Genomic DNA, 19,614 nt, shown 5'->3' with positions numbered 1-19,614 from the left:
CATGGAGGGGTAGTGCGGCCATCCAACATGATGCCTGCCCAGACCGCCAAACCACCAGCGCCATTAAGGTCGATTTTGCGGATATTGGAGGGTAGATAGCGGGTCCCGGTTCATCTTAACCGACTATTATTGTCCTACGTTCATTTGGATAGAAATAGGAACAGCTAAAAAGGGGGTAGCGCAATCAGCCGTTCTTTTTTTCCATTGCGAGTGCCCTATCTCAAGAAGTAATGCTACGTTCTGGTTGAAATTTGGAATATATGTGAATCCATATGTAAACAGGCTTCGGTTCAATTTGGACGCCAATCGCTCCAAGAGGTGTTGATTTTTTTTTTTTTTTTTGCGAATAAAAATATCTTTATTAATGCAACAATAAGAAAGATAAATCGTAATAGATTGTCGCCTGCGTATTTCTCGTGATTTTAATTGCATGGAAATGATCGGAAATATTATCTCAATGATTTAAAATTTTTAACTGTTGCCATCTTATGTTTGTTAACAAATAAAATATTTGTAATTAATTCAAGCAAGGCTTTTAAAATAACTTTCAATTTTCGCTCTTTGCTTTGCTTTTGCAATCATTCAGACATTGGGATGGTCGTCAAGTTTTTGCATGTGTAACTTTGTTTTTGTTGGGAATATTGCTTCCTCATCAAGCATGGGGCGGGATCAGAAAAAAATACATATACATAGAAGAAAGTTTCGTGATGGCCACAACATACTAGTTTAAAGTTGTTTTCTCATGATTTGAGCAGAAGTCTAAAGTCAAGGGACATAGTTAAAAGTGTTTCCAAAAAAATGCATTTAAAGGTAAAGTAAAATAGATTTTTGCTGGTGGGTGTTGGAGGTCTTTCTTATCACGTGATAATTAAGTGGACTTGAAGTTAAGATGCATCATAAAAAGTGTTAACTTACCGTTACACGAATGTGACTCTTTAAGCTTCTTAGTTCTCGTCTAAGGCCTTCCGTAAGGGTCTGAACCATGAATTTCGTTCCACAGTAAAAGTTGAACGCAGCCATTGATGCAGGTACTAAACGGTGACCGCCAATGCTGTTTGAAAGAGAATACAATAAAATTGTTATTAAAATCGTTGCAAATTCCCAGTACACATTTAGAACTCTTTAATCCAGAAAAAGTGTTCCAGTTGCCTAAACGTGCGCTAAAATGTGTGCCGAATGTGCTCCGTCAAAACAAGTGTACTGCAATGTGCTTCGAATGGCACAGGATGTTTGTTAAGTTTTAACTTGAGAGCACATTTGAGAATGTGGGCCGTGGTGGCCTGATCGGTAAGTTACCGGAGGATCCCTGGGCCGAAGATCCACCGTCTTCATAAAGGGTGACTGGGCGACGTTAAATGTGCTCGTGGATACAAAGTCCTCCAAGTGATACGATACCTCTGGGGGTGCTAGGCAAGGAGTTATTTGTCTTCTGGTTTGGTCCTAAATTATCAAACTGTTCATACATGGTGCTGCCATCTATCCGGTTGTCTGAGCCAAATCGGACTTCCATCTAATTAGGTGCTCGATTAAACGGAAGCCGTACCTATGTGCCTCAAATTGAGTAGCCTCGCTACTCGGTCTCGGGTTCCCGAGTGGCATAAGTAACATCAAGAACAACACATTTGAAAATAGATTCAGGGAACATTTGGGAACAGATTGCGAAGACATTTGAAAACAGATTGGGAAGACATTTGGGCACACTCGGGAAATCATCGCTTTCTTTCCTGCGAACATCTTACAACAGCTTTCTTTAACCATCAGTCAGTAGAATTTCTAAATATAATACATGATGTCCGAAAAAGAATGTACCTTTGAAAAGAAAAAATAGGTACCCAGTGTGTAGAGAGTGATTAAAGTTCGCCTGAAAGCTACTAGATGCTTCAAGTTTTGAAATATCCTGTACAACGGGACAACCACAGTACAACGCAATCTTTGGCGACAACTTGCGGTCGATCCGCTTGACAAGAAGACGTTTAAACGTTACCTTACACAATGATTTTGTTGCCATTACAAGAGATCAAATACAAAGAAATCTTAATACAAGTATGGACGGATGGTATCTGCTGTGCCACGAAAGTCACCCATATTGAATCGTTATAAGGTACAACTTTGGTACAAACAAAAAAATTTGATGGGTAACCTTACTTCTGGTTTAAAAGAACATCCCAATAGTACCGCAGACAAACTAGAATTTTTTTTAAAGGTACACTCTTTTTCGGACACCCTGTATTATTACAAATTTTGCTGCAATGAATCGCGGTTGTCTGGTGTCGTGAAAGCCGTCAAAAAGGATGGCATCTTTCCTGGGCGAAGGCTGTTCATTATTCGACGGTGGTTGACAACTGCACCGCGAAGTTGTTGTAAAATGAACAGAAAACTTACTGGTACAGTGAAACCTGTAAAGTTGACCACCTTTGTAAGTTGACCACTTGTCTAACTTGACCGCTTTTGTCAGGAACGGAATGAGTCCTATCTTATTTAATGAAGGAAAATCTCTGTAACTTGACCACCCCTTTATCTTGACCACCTGTCTATCTTGACCTCTAATATACACCAGCTTTGGATTGGAGTATTGTAAAAAAACCCTTTGTAAGTTGACCACTAGGCAAAAGCATTGGATTGTACTAAAGGTTTCATCAGTTATGCCTCAAATAAATAACCAGACATTTTAGAAAATCCTATATGTTTCCATCGAAAAACATTAGGCTGATGTTATGTCCCAGAAAATGCGCCAAACTTCAATAAGGTGTTATTTTATTGAAAAGTAGATTACCATGGTTACAAATGTTCAAGAAAAAATCAAATGAAGAATTTGAGTCACTTTTGACTTATGAATTTTTAGGAATTGTTAATATCAAGTAAGTTGTTTTTCATTAGTAATGAGGCGTTTTTTTTTTTTTTTTTGATCGATTCACAGAAATTTTAAATTTGTATGATACTTTACGAGTCATTCTGGTAAATAATCTCTAAAAATATTTAAACAACATTTTTTTATATTGTTTTAAAGTAATGTTAAACAATGAAAGTGAGTTCAAAGTATTCCAATTAGTTAAAAATTAATGTATGGGACAATAAATGACAAAAAAATAAAGTTTTCATTACTACCCTCTATAAGTTGACCACCTGTCTAAGTTGACCACCAAAGTGCGGCACCGCAATTTGTCAACTTACACAGGTTTTACTGTTTATTCAAAGGAGTGTTCTATAAGTGCTGTGAAAAGTGTAGCGAAAAGCGTGTTATAAAGTGCTCTAAAAGAAGAGACTTGTGTTAGTGCGAAAAAAAAAATGTTCTCAAACGCATCCCCAAATGTGTTAAAAAAGCGCGATGAACCAACTAGTTGTTTTCAGAAGTATTTTGAAAACTTCAAAGTGTTTCGAGAGGGAGGGGGAAGTGTTTGTGTTAGAAAAGTCTCTGATAATTTGCAGTGTACCAAAGTTATAAATACTGTAACGTTTATTTGAATTCGTACAATCCTGTTGAGAAATTAAGTTTATACCGTTAGGCATAGATGGTGTTTTGGTCTATAACATTTAATGCCTGCTCATCTTGAGGACCTACATTGTCCAACAAGATTGGAAAACAGTCAAAGAAAAATTCCCTTCAATTACTGTGCTGAGAAAGTCGATACGCTCGCCAAGGATCCAGATCCTACCCCAATCATCGAACCTCACAACTTTAATTGATGCCAATGCTGTGACCAGCAGTAGACTTATCAGCAGTAATTTGAAATTTCTATTCCAGCCTTAAACTGTAATTGCACAATAGCATCGATAACAACCAGGCTACGAACAAAACATGTAAAGGGCATGAAAATCTATAGTGAAAGACTCAGAAGTTACTCAATTTACTGCCCACACAGCACTGATTTTCAACTGTCTCCTCAGCATATCTTCAGCTGCCCTGCAATTCAAGCCAGGCTTCTCAGTATTGGCCGGGATGATCCGGATGACTTGGTTTTTTCAGAAAAGGCTGTAGAGGTCGCCGAGGCTGTCTTCGACAGCTTCGGAGTAATCTAGTGCTTTTTTTTTTGAACATTTTCGGCAACACAACAACAATAACAATTAGTCTGCTATTATACATGGAGATTCAAAAAGAATTGTGGGGTATTGTCGTACGACGCTTGAAAAAAAAAAAAAAAAAACTTAATCATTCGGCTGCCATACAGAATGATTAAAAAATAATTGTATACAGTAAAACCTCGTTAAGTCGTCACTCAAGGGACCAAAAATTTTGGACCACTTATGCGGAGTGACTACTTATGTGGAGTGGGAAATTAAGGAAGAAAAAAAAGCGCCTTACAAATATTTATGAATAGCAGTAGAATTCTGTGAGAAAAACAATAGCTTATGTAAGAAATGTCTATAAATTAGAGGAAATTTTAAAAAGGGGGGAAAATACTAATGATAGTTACTTTGTTTTGTTTTCTCTTACTTATACATTACTTAATAACAACAACTTATTTTAATGTAGTCACGGTACATTAATACAATCCTTCAATGTTGACTGATGAAGTTGTTGCTTACGGAAAAGAACTATCTCTTCTAACGTACATCAAGCTTTAAATTTTGTGTTTTTTGTTCCTTGTGAACGGATGTTAAATACTGACTAACTTCCTCCAGGTATTAGATTTTGTCTGTCTTGCTGGAAAGAGTTAGATTCATATTCTCGGCACTTGGCAGAGTCACAGCAAGAATTATGCTTTGAATGACCAGAACCGAGGATCGAGATTTCAAGGAAAATAAATATCAAACAGCCTTTCAACTAAGTCCGACACTATTTTCTAAGATCCGATAAGGAAAAGGAATTTTAGAAAACAACTTTTGAGTGACTAGTTAAGCGGTTAAAATTAAATTTGGTGACCAGTAAAGGAGGGTCATTTTACATTATTGTGAATGAGACCTTGTCGGGACCAAAGAAAAACGACCGCTTAAACGGAGTGACCACTTAACCGGTCGACTACTTATTGAGATTTCACTGTAGCTTCATATAACCTATAGTATATTGAACCTACAGGTCTTTGATGAAGCTTGAATGAAAGTGCAAGTTTCAGTTGGGGCCTCATTGACATGTCGAGGAACAAGCACTCGATTTCAATCACAGCACCCCCTCAAAATTGGAGAGGTCATCAAGGGAGTTGATTCAGCACTTTATGATTGCCCCCTAGGTCACCAGCCGCGGGGATATTTTTTTCCTGTGAGGATATGTAAAGGATTCGATATTTGTATCCCTTTTTCCTACTGATCTTTACGAACTGAAAAATCGCACCCCTGCAGAATTTCTTTTTGTGACAGCGGATATGCTGCAGCGTGTATGGCAGGAGTCTGAATTTGTCGTTAAGCTGTCAAGAAGAAGGGGCACATAGAGTCTCTTAAAAATAATTCAAGTGGGGTGCATAAAAAATGTTTACGTTTGTACCATTTTTACTCTTAGAATTGTACATGTTTTAATCACCGCCACTGGTTTTGAATCGCCCTGCACAATAATACAAACTAGAGAAAAAATATTTATTTTTCACTCAACTTGGCGTTAAACCTTCTTTAAAATTCCATCTGTTAAATTTTAATGAAAAGGCTTTTTGAACGACGATGCAAAATGAACACTAAGTTGAATTTTTTCGTTCAAACTTGTATTCTTTGATACATATATAAAATTTTAGGATAAGAAAGCCCCGTGTAACAATTCTGACCAGCAGACCAAAATATATTAGTGAAAAATTGATTTCGTTAAAACTGTTAAAGTCAAGTCTTATCAAAATAACGGAAAACAATCTAAGATGTCATCAAATAAGATAACTAAAGCTACTCCGAACCGTCCAAACAGTGTGAGAGTGCTATTTACGCATTTTGTAAGAGCTAAAATCTAAAGTATTTTCAACTTGCTTAAAGTTTTTTTTTTTTTTTTTTTGCGTAACGAGGTGTTTTTTGCACAAAAATATTTTCTAATGGGCTAGAATTTAAGCTCTGTTATGCAGTCAGACCTCGATATATGGTCACCCGCTTAGAAGGTCACCCCGCATATAAGATCACTTTTCTAAAGTCCCGGCTCGCTGAATAGGAATTCTATGTTATGTATAATCGGGTATATGGTCAGGTCATAATACATTAATCGCTTATAAGGTCACTTTTGTCTGACTTCTTTAAAAGATTTCATTGCCTAATAGATTTACTTCCAAGAATTTTCCGCGATATACTAACCTTAAAAAGTGAAAAGTCATTTATCCTATTAACGTAGTAAATTAACAGTAGAAAGTGAGTTTTACGACAGTGATACTAAAATATGAAGTAGTAACGTGGGCACTCAGTATGTACATATTGCAATTTTTTACCAGTCATTAGAAGTCGAAGAAAATTTTCAGAAGATACTTAGAAACTATTGTGCTTAAACTAAAGAAAAAACGCGTCAGTCCTGTATTAATGTAATTTTAAGTAAGGTAAGTTGCACATCAGTTCTTTGCTTGGGCATATTTGAATGCAGTTTTACTCCAAATGGAAGTTTTAAAAAGCATTTTAAAATTTCTTATTAATTCCAAAAATTTCAATTGGTTCAAATCGATTCAACTATTATAATTTAATTGACTGATGTTTTTGAACGTATTAAATTTTGAAAAGAATTAATGTATACATCCTTGTAAATACATCCTTATTTATCAATAAATATATATATGAATCGGTTATAAGGTCACTCCGTTTATAAGGTCTTTTTTGTGAAGTATCGTTTATATCGTTTATATCAATTAAAGTGAAGAAAATAGCAGAAGCAATAGTTGAACAATAGAGTTTGTGAATGTTGTATGTCTTTTCATTTCTGTAACATGTAAGAACTAAATTGGTTTTTCTCTCACGCTTAAAATAAATATAGGAAATATACACACCTGCTGATTTGAATTATTTGTCCGTCATCTATGTCATTTTCTTGCATTAGTTTTACAGCTTCCCGGGTGCACATGCAGAGGGCCAGTATGTTTACCTGGAAAAACATACTATGTATTTTCTTCTTTCGACAATCAGATTAAAAAGGTTTTAGAGTAAATTTATAATTCGATGAAAATGCAGCAATTTTGATTTAAGGGGGTCCGGAACACAAAAATCGTCAAATTTTGCAATTTTTTTTTAATCATTTAAAACATTACTCTGTTTTTCTGCTTAAAAGGACGTTTGAATCGTGTTTCTATCTTTATTAGAACAAAAGATATAATTCTTTTTGTCGGCCGCACCTAACTAATGTGTATTTAACTTTAAAACTTTAAACGCGTTTTTCTCCATGATGCAATTTTTCCCCATTTCTTGCATTCAAACTCTTATAAGTCAGGAACCAATGAAGATAAAGTAATGAAATTTGGAGCATGTCTTTTTCAAACAGTTTACTTTAATTTTTATTCGGCGATTTTGAAAAAAAAAAACGTTTACTGCAAAAAATATGATTTTTTTATAAAAAAAAGTATCTTTGAATGTTCGAAATTTTTCTTCAAATATTTAAATTTTTTTATTGAATCAATATTTTAAAAATCGCCGAATAAAAATTAAAGCTAAGATATTTGCGCATACTTTTTTGAAAAAAAATTGAAAATTGACGAACAATATTTTAAGTTATAGCAATTTAAAGCAACCCCATTTAAAAAAAAACAAATTAAATTAAAAAAAAATTTTTTTTTTTCATATTTATGTTGTGATTTTGCTTATTAATTAGATGGTGAATCAGTGTAGAAAAAAGATAAAAACTCTAAAGTATATAATAAAAAAAATTTCGAAATGTGTCCCGGACCCCCCTTAACAGTAAGATAAGTTCACAGCAGCATATGCCCATATGCAGCTCTGGATCATATCCTCCAACCGACCTCCAACCACCCGATATTTCGCTGCCTTAATAAAGACACCGGAGGACTAATAATGCCAATCATGGCCTTGTTCGACTTGTCTACTTTTCTAGGGTTCTCACATCATAGGAATAAGTGACTGTTCACAGCAACATTTTTCTTTTTTTAGAATTCGTCAGGTACATAATTTCGGTTTTCCTAAACAAACACCTTTTTTATGCTAGAAAGCTCTAGTGAACCATGAAAACAAAACTTACTGTAAAATAAAATCGGTCAATTTTTACAAGACTCTTTTTCAACAGCTGTTGCTGCAATTTTGTCTTTTTATAATAAACTGCTTGTTGAGAACGCTTTATCATCAGTTATTCTTTCGGATGATGATAAAACTACGATCTAGCAATTTTTTTCTATCGTTCGTAGAAAAAGGGGTTTAGCTTTATTGGTTTAGAGCAGGAATGAATGGAGGTAGCAAGTCTAATCATTGGCTTAGAAAAAACTGACCCAAATAAGGCCCCTATAGTGGAGGAGCTGACGCATCGGCCATTTTGAGCAAACTTGATCCAGTGCTTCGTATCGATAGCATTGCTGCTGATGTTTACATTTCTTTAGCATCGATTAAATTGAGTCAAATAGATGGTTGTTCGGCTGTTAATTGTGCAAACAACTACAAAAAAGGATTTCAGCTCATCAGATTTCCAGCAGATGCAGAAAGAGAAAAGAAATGGATAATTAATAACCCGCGAAGTGACTGGCAGCCTGGAAACGACGCCAACCGGTTCCAAAATTTCCCCGATGTTCAGCTTCGCTCTCTGACTCTATCGTTCAATGTATGGCGAATAATTGCCAATAAAGGTAGCTTTCCCTGTTGTACGCTTGCTCCAAAATGGCGGATGCGTCGGCCTTCCCAGGGGTTGTCGACCCAAAGACTCCCAGTCACGTGACTCATCAACGACGAATGGTTGGCGCGTTCTGCGTGGAACAAGCGGAATAAATCTGATTTCCTATTTGGTACGGCTGCCTTATACAAATACAAGTGATTTACAAGTGTTATTAATGTGAAGTGATAACTTAACATTTAGAGTACACAGAGGACAAATACTCTTTGCATAGGGTGTGCTCATTCTGCGTATTTTAGGCAGTTTACTTAGTTCAGTATTTTCATATCCTGTAGGAAAAAAATTCTAACAAATTTTACTCTTAATTAATTAATAACTGTAAACAAATTAACTGGCATGGCATAGTTACATAGTTGACATAGTGTTTGAAGAAAAACAATTTGTAATTTTTTTTTGAGAGTGACTTAGTTAAACTTATTCTGCAGACGATAACCGTTAGTTATCAACGGGCAAAGAGTTTAAGCAATAAAGATGGATATTTTTACCGATAATCTTACTGAACTCGTGAATTGATTGGTTAAAACAATGGCTATATTTGTGATTGTGATTTTCCCGGTCAGTGTCGCAGCGAAGGGGGGGGAGGGTGAAAACACACCCCCAGGGGCATTGGTTTTAACATAAATGCAAATTCTAACACAGTAGTTTATGCATATGAAAGGGCTGTTTTGATCAAAAAATGTTTTCAGAAGATATTTTTGATCAGAAAATCCCCTCGTGAAGAAGGTATTTTCGATCAAAAAATCCCCTTCAGAAGATTTTTTGATCAATAAATCCCAGAATTAAAATACCTCCAGAAGGTATTTTTGATCAAAACCCCCTTCCAGATGGTATTTTTGATCAATAAACCCCAGAATCAAAATACCTCCAGACGGTATTTTTGATCAAAACCCCCTTCCAGATGGTATTTTTGATCAATAAACCCCAGAATCAAAATACCTCCAGAAGGTATTTTTGATCAAAACCCCCTTCAAGATGGTATTTTTGATCAAAACCTCCTCCCAAATGGTATTTTTGATCAAAAAAAAAAAAAAAGAAAATCCTGCAGAAGGTATTTCTGTCTGCGCTAGTGGTCCCGGTAAGAACAGAGACTATGAATTAAGCATTTGTGTCCAGCTGACATCCTGAAAAACACTTTTCTTATTTTTGCATCAAGCAATCGAATTCTTTTTTAGTCCTGAAAAGTATCGTCCGTTGGATGAATTCAACGATATCATCGATGAAACACCCATTTCATTGATTTTTATGCTGCAGCCAGAATAAAATAGTTGTCTTTTGGCGAGAATGACGATTAGTCGGATAAAACGAATTTTTTAAACCAGAAACAAGATCTGACACAGTTGAGCATTGCTATGGGAAAAAAAAACACTTCTTTAGATTGACCTATCAGGCAAGAGAGAACCACACTCCACGAACCATGCACCAACATACCAACAATCAATCCACTTGAACAATATAGTTGTCTTTTGGCGAGAATGACGATTAGTCGGATAAAACGAATTTTTTAAACCAGAAACAAGATCTGACACAGTTGAGCATTGCTATGGGAAAAAAAAAACACTTCTTTAGATTGACCTATCAGGCAAGAGAGAACCACACTCCACGAACCATGCACCAACATACCAACAATCAATCCACTTGAACAATATAGTTGTCTTTTGGCGAGAATGACGATTAGTCGGATAAATCGAATTTTTTAAACCAGAAACAAGATCTGACACAGTTGAGCATTGCTATGGGAAAAAAAAAACACTTCTTTAGATTGACCTATCAGGCAAGAGAGAACCACACTCCACGAACCATGCACCAACATACCAACAATCAATCCACTTGAACAATGTACGGAGAAACAACAATTGAGGAGACGGTCTTAAAGAGGAATTCAGTGATAAAATATAAATTCTACAGGAGAAGGGAAAGAAATCTTAGGATTGACTAAAACAGCCAGTAACACTGTTCGGCAAAAAAGCAAAAAAAAAAAAAAACCTTTAAAATGCTTCTGATATACTTCTTGCTGATTCTTATGTAAAACGAATCCAAATACGACCAACGTTTTCCTTCTATACGTCCCCCTTTTTGGAAATGGCGCCCCCCCCCGTTTTTCAGTTTCGTCAGTTTCACGGCCATTGTTTTTATTCGGAGGGGAAGGGAGCATAAAGGTAGCCATTAACACTCTTCTGAAAGGCTAGAGAGAGGCAAAGCTCAAATTCCTATTCATATTCCTATTCAGAGTCACAACTGACTACAACTGTATTTATGTCGAGGACTGCATACTAAGTGCCTTGCCTCTATTATTTTATATACCGATAGATGGCAGCACCATCACCGGATCGAACAGTTAATGAGAATTTAGAACTAGTCCAGGAGGTAATAGCTACCTAGTACTAGCACCCCCAGAGGTATCGTTTCACTCGGAGGACATTGAGACCACGAGCATATTTAACGTCGCCCAGTCCCCTTTAATGACGACGGTGGGTCTTCGACCATCGAGGTTCGAACCCGGGACCCTCCGGCTCCGAATCCGACACTCTACCGATCAGGCTACCACGGCCCCCAAAGCTCAAATGTATGAACATTTAGACCAAGGCGGGAGACCCATTAGGGTATTCGTTACTAAAATATTTCAAAAATCACCAAAAAAAAAAAAATTTTCCTAGTGGTTTATTTTACCAATTTTCACTAATTTTTTGGCATAAAACTAGAGTATAAATAGAACTCACTCCCCTGAGCCCCATGTCTGGAAACACTTTCACGTATAGTAAAAAAATAAATAAAAAATTTGGAAGTATCGCATTTTGCATAGTCAAAGTCGCATCGCAGATCTTCCGTAAAGAACCTCCCCGTTTAATTCAACTTGCATTCCCAGATATATTTATGACTAGTAGTGCCTGCACGGCTTTGCCCGTAGTAGAAAATTCAAAGGCCATTTGGTTCTCATGTATATTTACAAATAATGGATGATGAATTTCTCGCCAATTGGCTATGCTCATTTGCTTGCCCATGTTACGGTTCGACGTGATGATAATTTGGTAATTTACTTTTCCACGTTGTGATAATGTGCTCGGGAAAATGTTCTTAAAATTGGAATAGAAAAAGAACAAAATCGAATTTTCGAAAAATCGTTTCGAGGTGCACACCCTCATGCTACAAACTATCTTTGTGCCAAATTTCATGAAAATCGCCGAACGGTCTAGGTGCTATGCGCGTCACAGACATCCAGACTTTCAGCTTTATTATTAGTAAAGATTGAAAATAAACTTAGGTATGCTTGTATAGTAGCATTAATGTATATATTTATATTTCTGGGACTGCACTGGCTCTATTGTTAATTACGTCTTGATATAGTGGGAAACAATGGGAGCAGTGCACCCCCAGAAATATAAATATTCAATATTGCTATAGTATAAGCACACCTAAGTTCATTTTTAATCATAATTAAATCTGGGAGTTCAAGTTGAATACTTCGGGAAAGTTCAAAACTGAAGATCTGCGATGCGACTTTGACTATGCAAAACACGAAGTTTTCAGTACTTTTTTCAAAACATTTTTACGACGGGATTTTTTTTTTCACATGGGGCTGAAAGGAGTGAGTCCTATACTATGGTTTTATACCGAAAAGTAAGTGAAAATATTGTAAAACAAACTCTTAGAAAAAGATATTTGTTTTGGTGATTAAAAAAATATTTTAGGGGGGAATAACCCATGAGTCTTCCTACTTCGTCGAAATATTCATGATTTTGAACTTAGCCCCCTACCCAGTCCCTCAGAAAAGTGTTAATGGCTAAAATAACTGTACTTTTATCTCCAAATAAAAATAATAGCTGTCGAAAACTGAAAAGAAAAAGGGGGGGGGGCGCTATTTCCAAAAAGTGGTACGTGTAGGGGGGGGGGCTGTGGAATGGTGGTCATGTTTGGATCCAGGGAGTTATTTTACATAAGAATCAGCAGCAATTTAGTCAGAAGCATTTTGCAGTTTTTTTTTTTTACCGGATAGTGATAATTTGTTTTAAATTAATGAAACGATACATTCGTATGTTTAGCAGTTACTTTAATGGGATTCTCAATGGCTTATTTCCTTCTCTTTAACATAGTGTTTTAATCTCTTAACTTCTGTCAAATTGCGATAGACTAAAGGTTTTGTGTTTATAATCTGCTGTGGTGGTTAAATGAGTGAATACAAGTGTAACTTCTTGCGGAATTTACTATCATTCTTTAGCCCAGGGGTGCCCAATCTTTTTCTGCCCGAGGGCCACACCTCATATTAAAATCATTCTCTCGGGCCAGAACGCATATAAAGTTTCAAAATAGTTAATTCTCTTCAAATTACATAGGGAAATATGGAAAAGGAAAGAAAATTACAAACCAGTTGTTGTTGTCATCAACTATTTGATGCTCATTTTATTAAATACATGTTTTTCAGAAAGCAATTTCTGACTATTTGGTTCCAAATTTGTGACGATGTCAGTAATCTTGCTTTCGATTTGTAACACAGAGCAAATCAAAGGGCCACACGTATCACGGGCCGGATGTCACCCCCGGACTTTATATTGGGCACCATTGCTTAGCCAATCACGTTTCAAATTCATTTTCTGTCTCTTCGATTTTGCATCTCCACCTACATAAATGGTTGCTGGTTTGCAGATTGTCGCCATTTAGACAAAAACAAACTATGGACTATTAGGTATGCATCAGAAAGTTTCGACGGAAACTTCTATTGAAGACATAAGGTTGGTGAATCAAAGATGGCCAGTGTTCCTAAGGTTTAAGTTCCTCCAAAAAGTAGAATTAATTTTGGTTTTTATCGCAAAGTGGCAGTAATGCGTAGTAAATATATATCTGCAGTTCAAATGGCTGAATTTGAAGCCTTTACTTTGATTGGCAACCGTTGTATGCAATGATTTCATTTTTGAGAAAGAATAGTTCAAACTTCCGGCTAAGAACATATTTTAATGGAAGTGAGTTTACATTCTTAGAGTTTTGAGTTATACATATATACGTAAGATACGTTTTCTGAAAGATTATTTCTTCTTATCCGCATGCGCATTTCTTTTAGATCACTTGAAGTCTACTAAATCTAACAGAGCAATTATTTTACTTCATGAAGATTGTGACACTATGCATTTTTTCCAAGGTGAGCTTCTTAAGAACAAACACACTTAAACTGATGTATTAAGTTAATTTTCGATGCTCCACTATATATATTAGGGTCTGGTGGGTTAAAGTGGTCATAATTCAAATAAAAAGTTATCTATTCGAAATAAATGTCAGAATGAGGGCAATTTTTTTATTTTAGATTTTAGAAATTAGGAATTAAGTTTTGAACTATAAATTTTAATACTGGCAATACTTTATTTGTATTGGTTCAAGGTTAAGAAAAATGTAACATTTCGTACCTCGAGCATTTCCCTCCATTGACTCATCTCTCCAGTCAGTAGCGGACAGCTGTAACTGAATCCCGCATTGTTGATGCAGACATCAATGCGACCGAATTTCTCGCGAATTTCCTCAAACATGTGCTGGATTTCGGACTCCTTTGTCAGGTCGCACCTGAAATGATACGAGACAACTTGAGTTAAGGGGCATGTTTTCCACTCGCAAAATATCTACAAATTTTCCCTGCTGAAGCTAAATCTCTGAGACATTCAAAGGTAACTTAAGAATGATCAAATCAATATTTTTCTCTTCGTAAAAATCTTTTAGAGCTCTATTTTTATCAAAAAGTTCTTTGAGAAAGCTGGTGCGCAGCAAATTTGCTTCAAAACTGATTTTTTTTCACTCTAAGCCTAATGGTATATTTTCAAGTAGTACAAAGTCAAGAAAAATGATTAAATTTTAGTAACTTTTGCAATTTTGAAAGTTAATAAGCTCATTTCGTAATTTTGTACTTCCAAACGAATTTTCGTAACAAAGAAGGTCAAAGTTCGAAACATTTTTACTCACTTGATAGCGTGCAACTTTCCGGGGGCACTTTTGACGTCATCTTCCTGAGCGAGGGCTTCAATTCGGTGGGTTCATAAATCTAAACACAAATACCTGAGCTTAAATTTTGGCAACGACTGTTTTACACGATTTAAAAAAAAAAAAAGCAAAATTTGACGATTTTTGTGTTGTTTTTGAAAACACAATGAATGTGTGACGGCCCCTTTAACTCAATCTTTAAATATTTTTTAATTTCCTCTCCCCCTATATTTCCGTAGAAAATGCAGTTTTTCGTGCTTTTCAAAAATTTCAAACTTATTTTTGAAAAATTGCTCTTTTAAGCTAGCTTTTATACCAAATTAAGTTAAAAATAAGCACAATTTTACTCACTTGATAGCATGCAACTTTCCAGGGGCACTTTTGACGTCATCTTCCTGAGCGAGGGCTTCAATTCGGTGGGCGCTCCTCGCGCAACCCACCACGACCATTCCATGCTTGACAAGGGTTCTGCAAATTCCGGCACCAATCCCAGCAGACGCCCCAGTCACCAAAGCCACGCGACCCTGCCAGCGCTCCATTTTTCCAAGTTTTTTTTTAATGTTTCCTTTACACTGAAAACTGCCAAATAATCTAATCAAGTATTCCTCATTCAAGTCGGGAAAAATTGAGGAGATCAAAGAACCGAAGCAGCGGTGATAAGCGAAGACGCGTTCAATGAATATCTTATCTGCTGTCCTTAAACACGATGATGCAGGAAACAATGCGTGCTAAATTTTTGACGGATTTCAAAAGATAAAATAGCCACGCTAATGGACATTTTACGGAAAGAATTGCTGCTTCTGCTGGGTCATTGGGAGATTTTGATGAGTGTTTAGACCTTGAAATCTTTTTAGACTAAGGACAATTCCATGAGAATGGCAACTTTTTTTTAATGAAAATATTGTTTTTTTTTCTAATTTTATTGGAATGGTTTAAAAATTATTCCATTCCCTTTACTGCATTCAGTAGTTTTATCTGAGCCAAATGTAGAAAGTTTTTTTTTTATTTTATTCAACAAAAATAATGGTAACTTTTATTGCAATAAATGGACTAGTCATTCCATGACAACGCACACACACGCGGATGTACTTAAATTATTTTAATCCACTGCGTGAAAAATCGTTCAAATTAAGTTCTGAAAGTATCAGTTGGAAGAAGGAATTTTTACAAACTTTAGAGAAATTTCGTTTTGTACCAAGGAATTCGAAAACTTTGGTGACAAGAAAGTCATTCCGTCACGATGTTTAAAAAAAAAAAAGAAAAAAAAAAGAAAAAGAAAAATTAATTTGAATTTTGACATCTTGAATTCAAATTATGTTTTTCGCAATCACGAGTGTGTGTATGTAGGCGTGTGTGTTTGTGTGTGGGGGTATGTGTTTGTGTGTAGGGGTTATGTCTATGTGTGTAGGCATGTGTGTTTGTGTCTGTGTGCTGGCATAAGTGTGTGGGTAGTTGTGTGTATGAATGTGTGTGTGGGGGTATGTGTATGTGTGTAGGCATATGTGTTTGTGTCTGTGTGCAGGCATGAATGTGTGGGTAGTTGTGTGTTTGTATGTGTTTGTGTATGTGTGAGTAGGTGTATGTAGGTGTATGTGTGTGTATGTGTTTGTGTGTGTGTGTGTGTATGCGCGTGTGTGTAGGACATGGATGCAACCTGGAGACGGCTTTCGCTATAGGAGCAGCATCGTGAGGAGTCCGTCGACGGTGATGGTGCGCAGGGTGGCGGTGGGAAAAATCAAAAGACACCAAAAACAGTCAAATGAGAACAATAAGCAATCGTGATTGCTCAAAAATCAATTTTGACATTTTGAATTCAAAATATATTTTTCGCAATCACGAGTGTGTGTGTGTGTATGTAGGCGTGTGTGCTTGTGTGTGTGGGGGGGGGGGTATGTGTGTTTGTGTCTGTGTGCATGCATGAATATGTGGGTAGTTGTGTGGATGTGTGTGGATGTGTTTGTGTGTGTGTATGTGTAGGTGTCTGTATGTATGTGTGTGTATGTGTTTGTGTAGGTGTCTGTATGTATGTGTGTGTATGTGTTTGTGTATGTGTGTATGTGTGTGTGTGTATGTGTGTATGCGCGTGTGTGTAGTATATATGGACGCAATCTGGAGACGGTTTTCGCTAGAGGAGCAGCATCGTGAGGCAACCGACCGACGGACGGTGGTGCTGCAGAAAGTGCTGGTGGGAAAATAAAATGATAGGACGCCAAAACAGTGAAATGAAAGCAATAAGCAATCGTGATTGCTCAAAAAATAAAAAAAAAATAAAATAAATAAATAAATAAATAAATAAATAAAAATTAAGCAATTATTTTTTCTTTTACTGTTTCTTTTCCCATATTTTATATGTTAACGATGAAATACAACGAAAGAATATGATTTTTAATGTAAAATAAGTTCCCTGTAATAACCTAAACTTTTTTCTTTCGTCAGATATGTCATTCCGTCACGCATGGATTCTCCTGGGCTGAAGGTTTGATGGATATTATAAGATAAAAGCCCATGTCACGCAAATAGAGTTTTGAATAAAGATTAGCGGCTTTCTCTGAGTCATTAAGATGTTTTAATGCGTCTTTAGACCTTGACAACAGCCCTTTCGGTTTAACAAATCACATTTTTTTTGCAGTCACGGAAAAGTCATGCTTGCTTTTATATGCACTTTTGGTGCTCCTCATTTGTTGTCTTTACTAATAATAAAGCTGAAAGTCTTGTCCGGAGGATGTCTGGATGTCTGGATATCTGTAGGATGTCTGTAGGATGTCTGTGACGCGCATAGCGCCTAAACCGTTCGGCCGATTTTCATGAAATCTGGCACAAAGTTAGTATGTAGCATGGGGGTGCACCTCGAAGCGATTTTTCGAAAATTCGATGTGGTTCTTTTTTTATTCCAATTTTAAGAAAAAAACTATCATAAATTACGAAATTATCATAACGTGGAACCGTAACATGGGCACAAGCCAATTGGCGAGATACGAAATGATCATAACGTGGAACTGTAACGTCGGTACAAGCCAATTGGCGAGAAAATTCACCATACATTATTTTGTAAATATACAGGCAAACCAAAAGACCTTTAATTTTTTTATTACGAGCGAAGCCGTGCGGGTGCCACTAGTTCTAAATAAAATCCTGTAGTTTCTTTACTAATAATAAAGCTGAAAGTCTCTCTGTCCGGAGGATGTCTGGATGTCTGGATATCTGTAGGATGTCTGTGACGCGCATAGCGCCTAAACCGTTCGGCCGATTTTCATGAAATTTGGCACAAAGTTAGTATGTAGCATGGGGGTGTGCACCTCGAAGCGATTTTTCGAAAATTCGATGTGGTTCTTTTTTTATTCCAATTTTAAGAAAAAAAACTATTATAAATTACGAAATTATCATGACGTGGAACCGTAACAGGGGCACAAGCCAATTGGCGAGATACGAAATGATCATAACGCGGAACTGTAACGTCGGTACAAGCCAATTGGCGAGAAAATTCACCATACATTATTTTGTAAATATACAGGCAAACCAAAAGACCTTTAATTTTTCTATTACGGGCGAAGCCGTGCGGGTGCCACTAGTTAGAAATAATAGACAAGTGGTTATTGTATTCATGTTTTCAAGGTTGAATATTGGATGATAGTTTAAACGAGCTGATGTGTGCATCACGTGACTTCCTTTTACTCCAATTTAAAGATAATAGTGCCTCGGAGTGAGCAAAGAAACACTTTAAATATTTTCACCCCAAGTCTGTTGCGAACCGAAGCTAAGAAAACGTTTTATACAGATAAATTTTCTCAACATTGATAGTTTTAATGTGATTCAATGGTTAACTCTCTAAATATGGCCAAATTGAAACCAGATTAAAAAAATAAAAATAAATTAAAAAAAAACCCGCCAAATTCATCGCCAAGTTGGCGACAAAACTTGGCGACCAAAAGCTTGGCGATATTTTAACAATGATTTTTGGGGTAAAATCATTGTTAATTTCAATGTAAGCTCAAGCGGTGCTATAATTTGGCAAATACTTGGTAATATATTATTGGAAATTGGTTCATAATATATTACCAAGTATTTGCCAAATTATAGCACCGCTTGAGTTAATTTCAATGTAAACTCAAGCGGTGCTATAATTTGGCAAATACTTGGTAATATATTATGAACCAATTTCCAATAATATATTACCAAGTATTTGCCAAATTATAGCACCGCTTGAGTTAATTTCAATGTAAACTCAAGCGGTGCTATAATTTGGCAAATACTTGGTAATATATTATGAACCAATTTCCAATAATATATTACCAAGTATTTGCCAAATTATAGCACCGCTTGAGCTTACATTGAAATTAACAATGATTTTACCCCAAAAAGGTGTAAAAGACCCCCTTTGGAACATCCGAATGCAGCCCAAAAGAGAAGGTGCACAACTAGACCCCACTTACAGTCTATGTACCAAATTTCAACTTTCTAAGACGTACTGTTCTTGAGTTATGCGAGATATATACACACATACGCACATACATACGTACATGCGGACGTCACGAGAAAACTCGTTGTAATTAACTCGGGGATCGCCAAAACTGATTCTTCAGGTATCTATACATTCTTAGGCATATATCCACGTGTGGTCGGGTTGAAAAATAAATCAATGTTCATTCAAGGGCGAGCAGAATGGAAATTAAGGTCGATTTTTGAGTGAAAATTTTTTCGAGTATACAATACTGCCTTTTTTTGTAAAAGGAAGTAAAAATGACGTATTATGCAAAACACATGAGAAATTTTGTGTGTAATTGCGCAGAAATATCAACTGCTGATCGATAAGATACGCTGTGGGACGTACCATTTGGCTGTCTTAGATCTGCAACTTGTTTCTGACTAACTTACGGCAGTATAGAGGTCATCGTGCACCCTCCTTCCTTTTTAAGCGTGAGGTTTAATATGTACACAGTGATGAGGTTAAT

General features: G+C 36.2%; 1 protein-coding gene across 2 annotated transcripts in view; it reads right to left on the bottom strand.

Moving 5' to 3' along the window:
- The window catches only part of LOC129217739 (dehydrogenase/reductase SDR family member 11-like), a 40,721-nt gene extending 25,442 nt beyond the window's left edge, over nt 1–15,279 (bottom strand). The window contains exons 1-4 of one of the 2 annotated variants that reach the window (XM_054852076.1): nt 15,017–15,279; nt 14,101–14,254; nt 6,873–6,967; nt 916–1,051 (exon numbers count right to left, since the gene is read on the bottom strand). In XM_054852076.1, coding sequence (XP_054708051.1) covers nt 916–1,051; nt 6,873–6,967; nt 14,101–14,254; nt 15,017–15,204 — 573 coding nt within the window. In that variant the 5' untranslated portion in view covers nt 15,205–15,279. The remainder of the gene's footprint in view (nt 1–915; nt 1,052–6,872; nt 6,968–14,100; nt 14,255–15,016) is intronic. The other variant, XM_054852078.1, reaches the window with a different exon arrangement.
- Between the last annotated feature and the right edge of the window lie 4,335 nt (nt 15,280–19,614).

This window comes from Uloborus diversus, chromosome 2 (genome assembly GCF_026930045.1).
Source record: "Uloborus diversus isolate 005 chromosome 2, Udiv.v.3.1, whole genome shotgun sequence".
Classification (NCBI taxonomy): domain Eukaryota; kingdom Metazoa; phylum Arthropoda; class Arachnida; order Araneae; family Uloboridae; genus Uloborus; species Uloborus diversus.
Note: the sequence above shows the minus strand (reverse complement) of the source record. Positions and strands in the feature narration are given on the sequence as shown.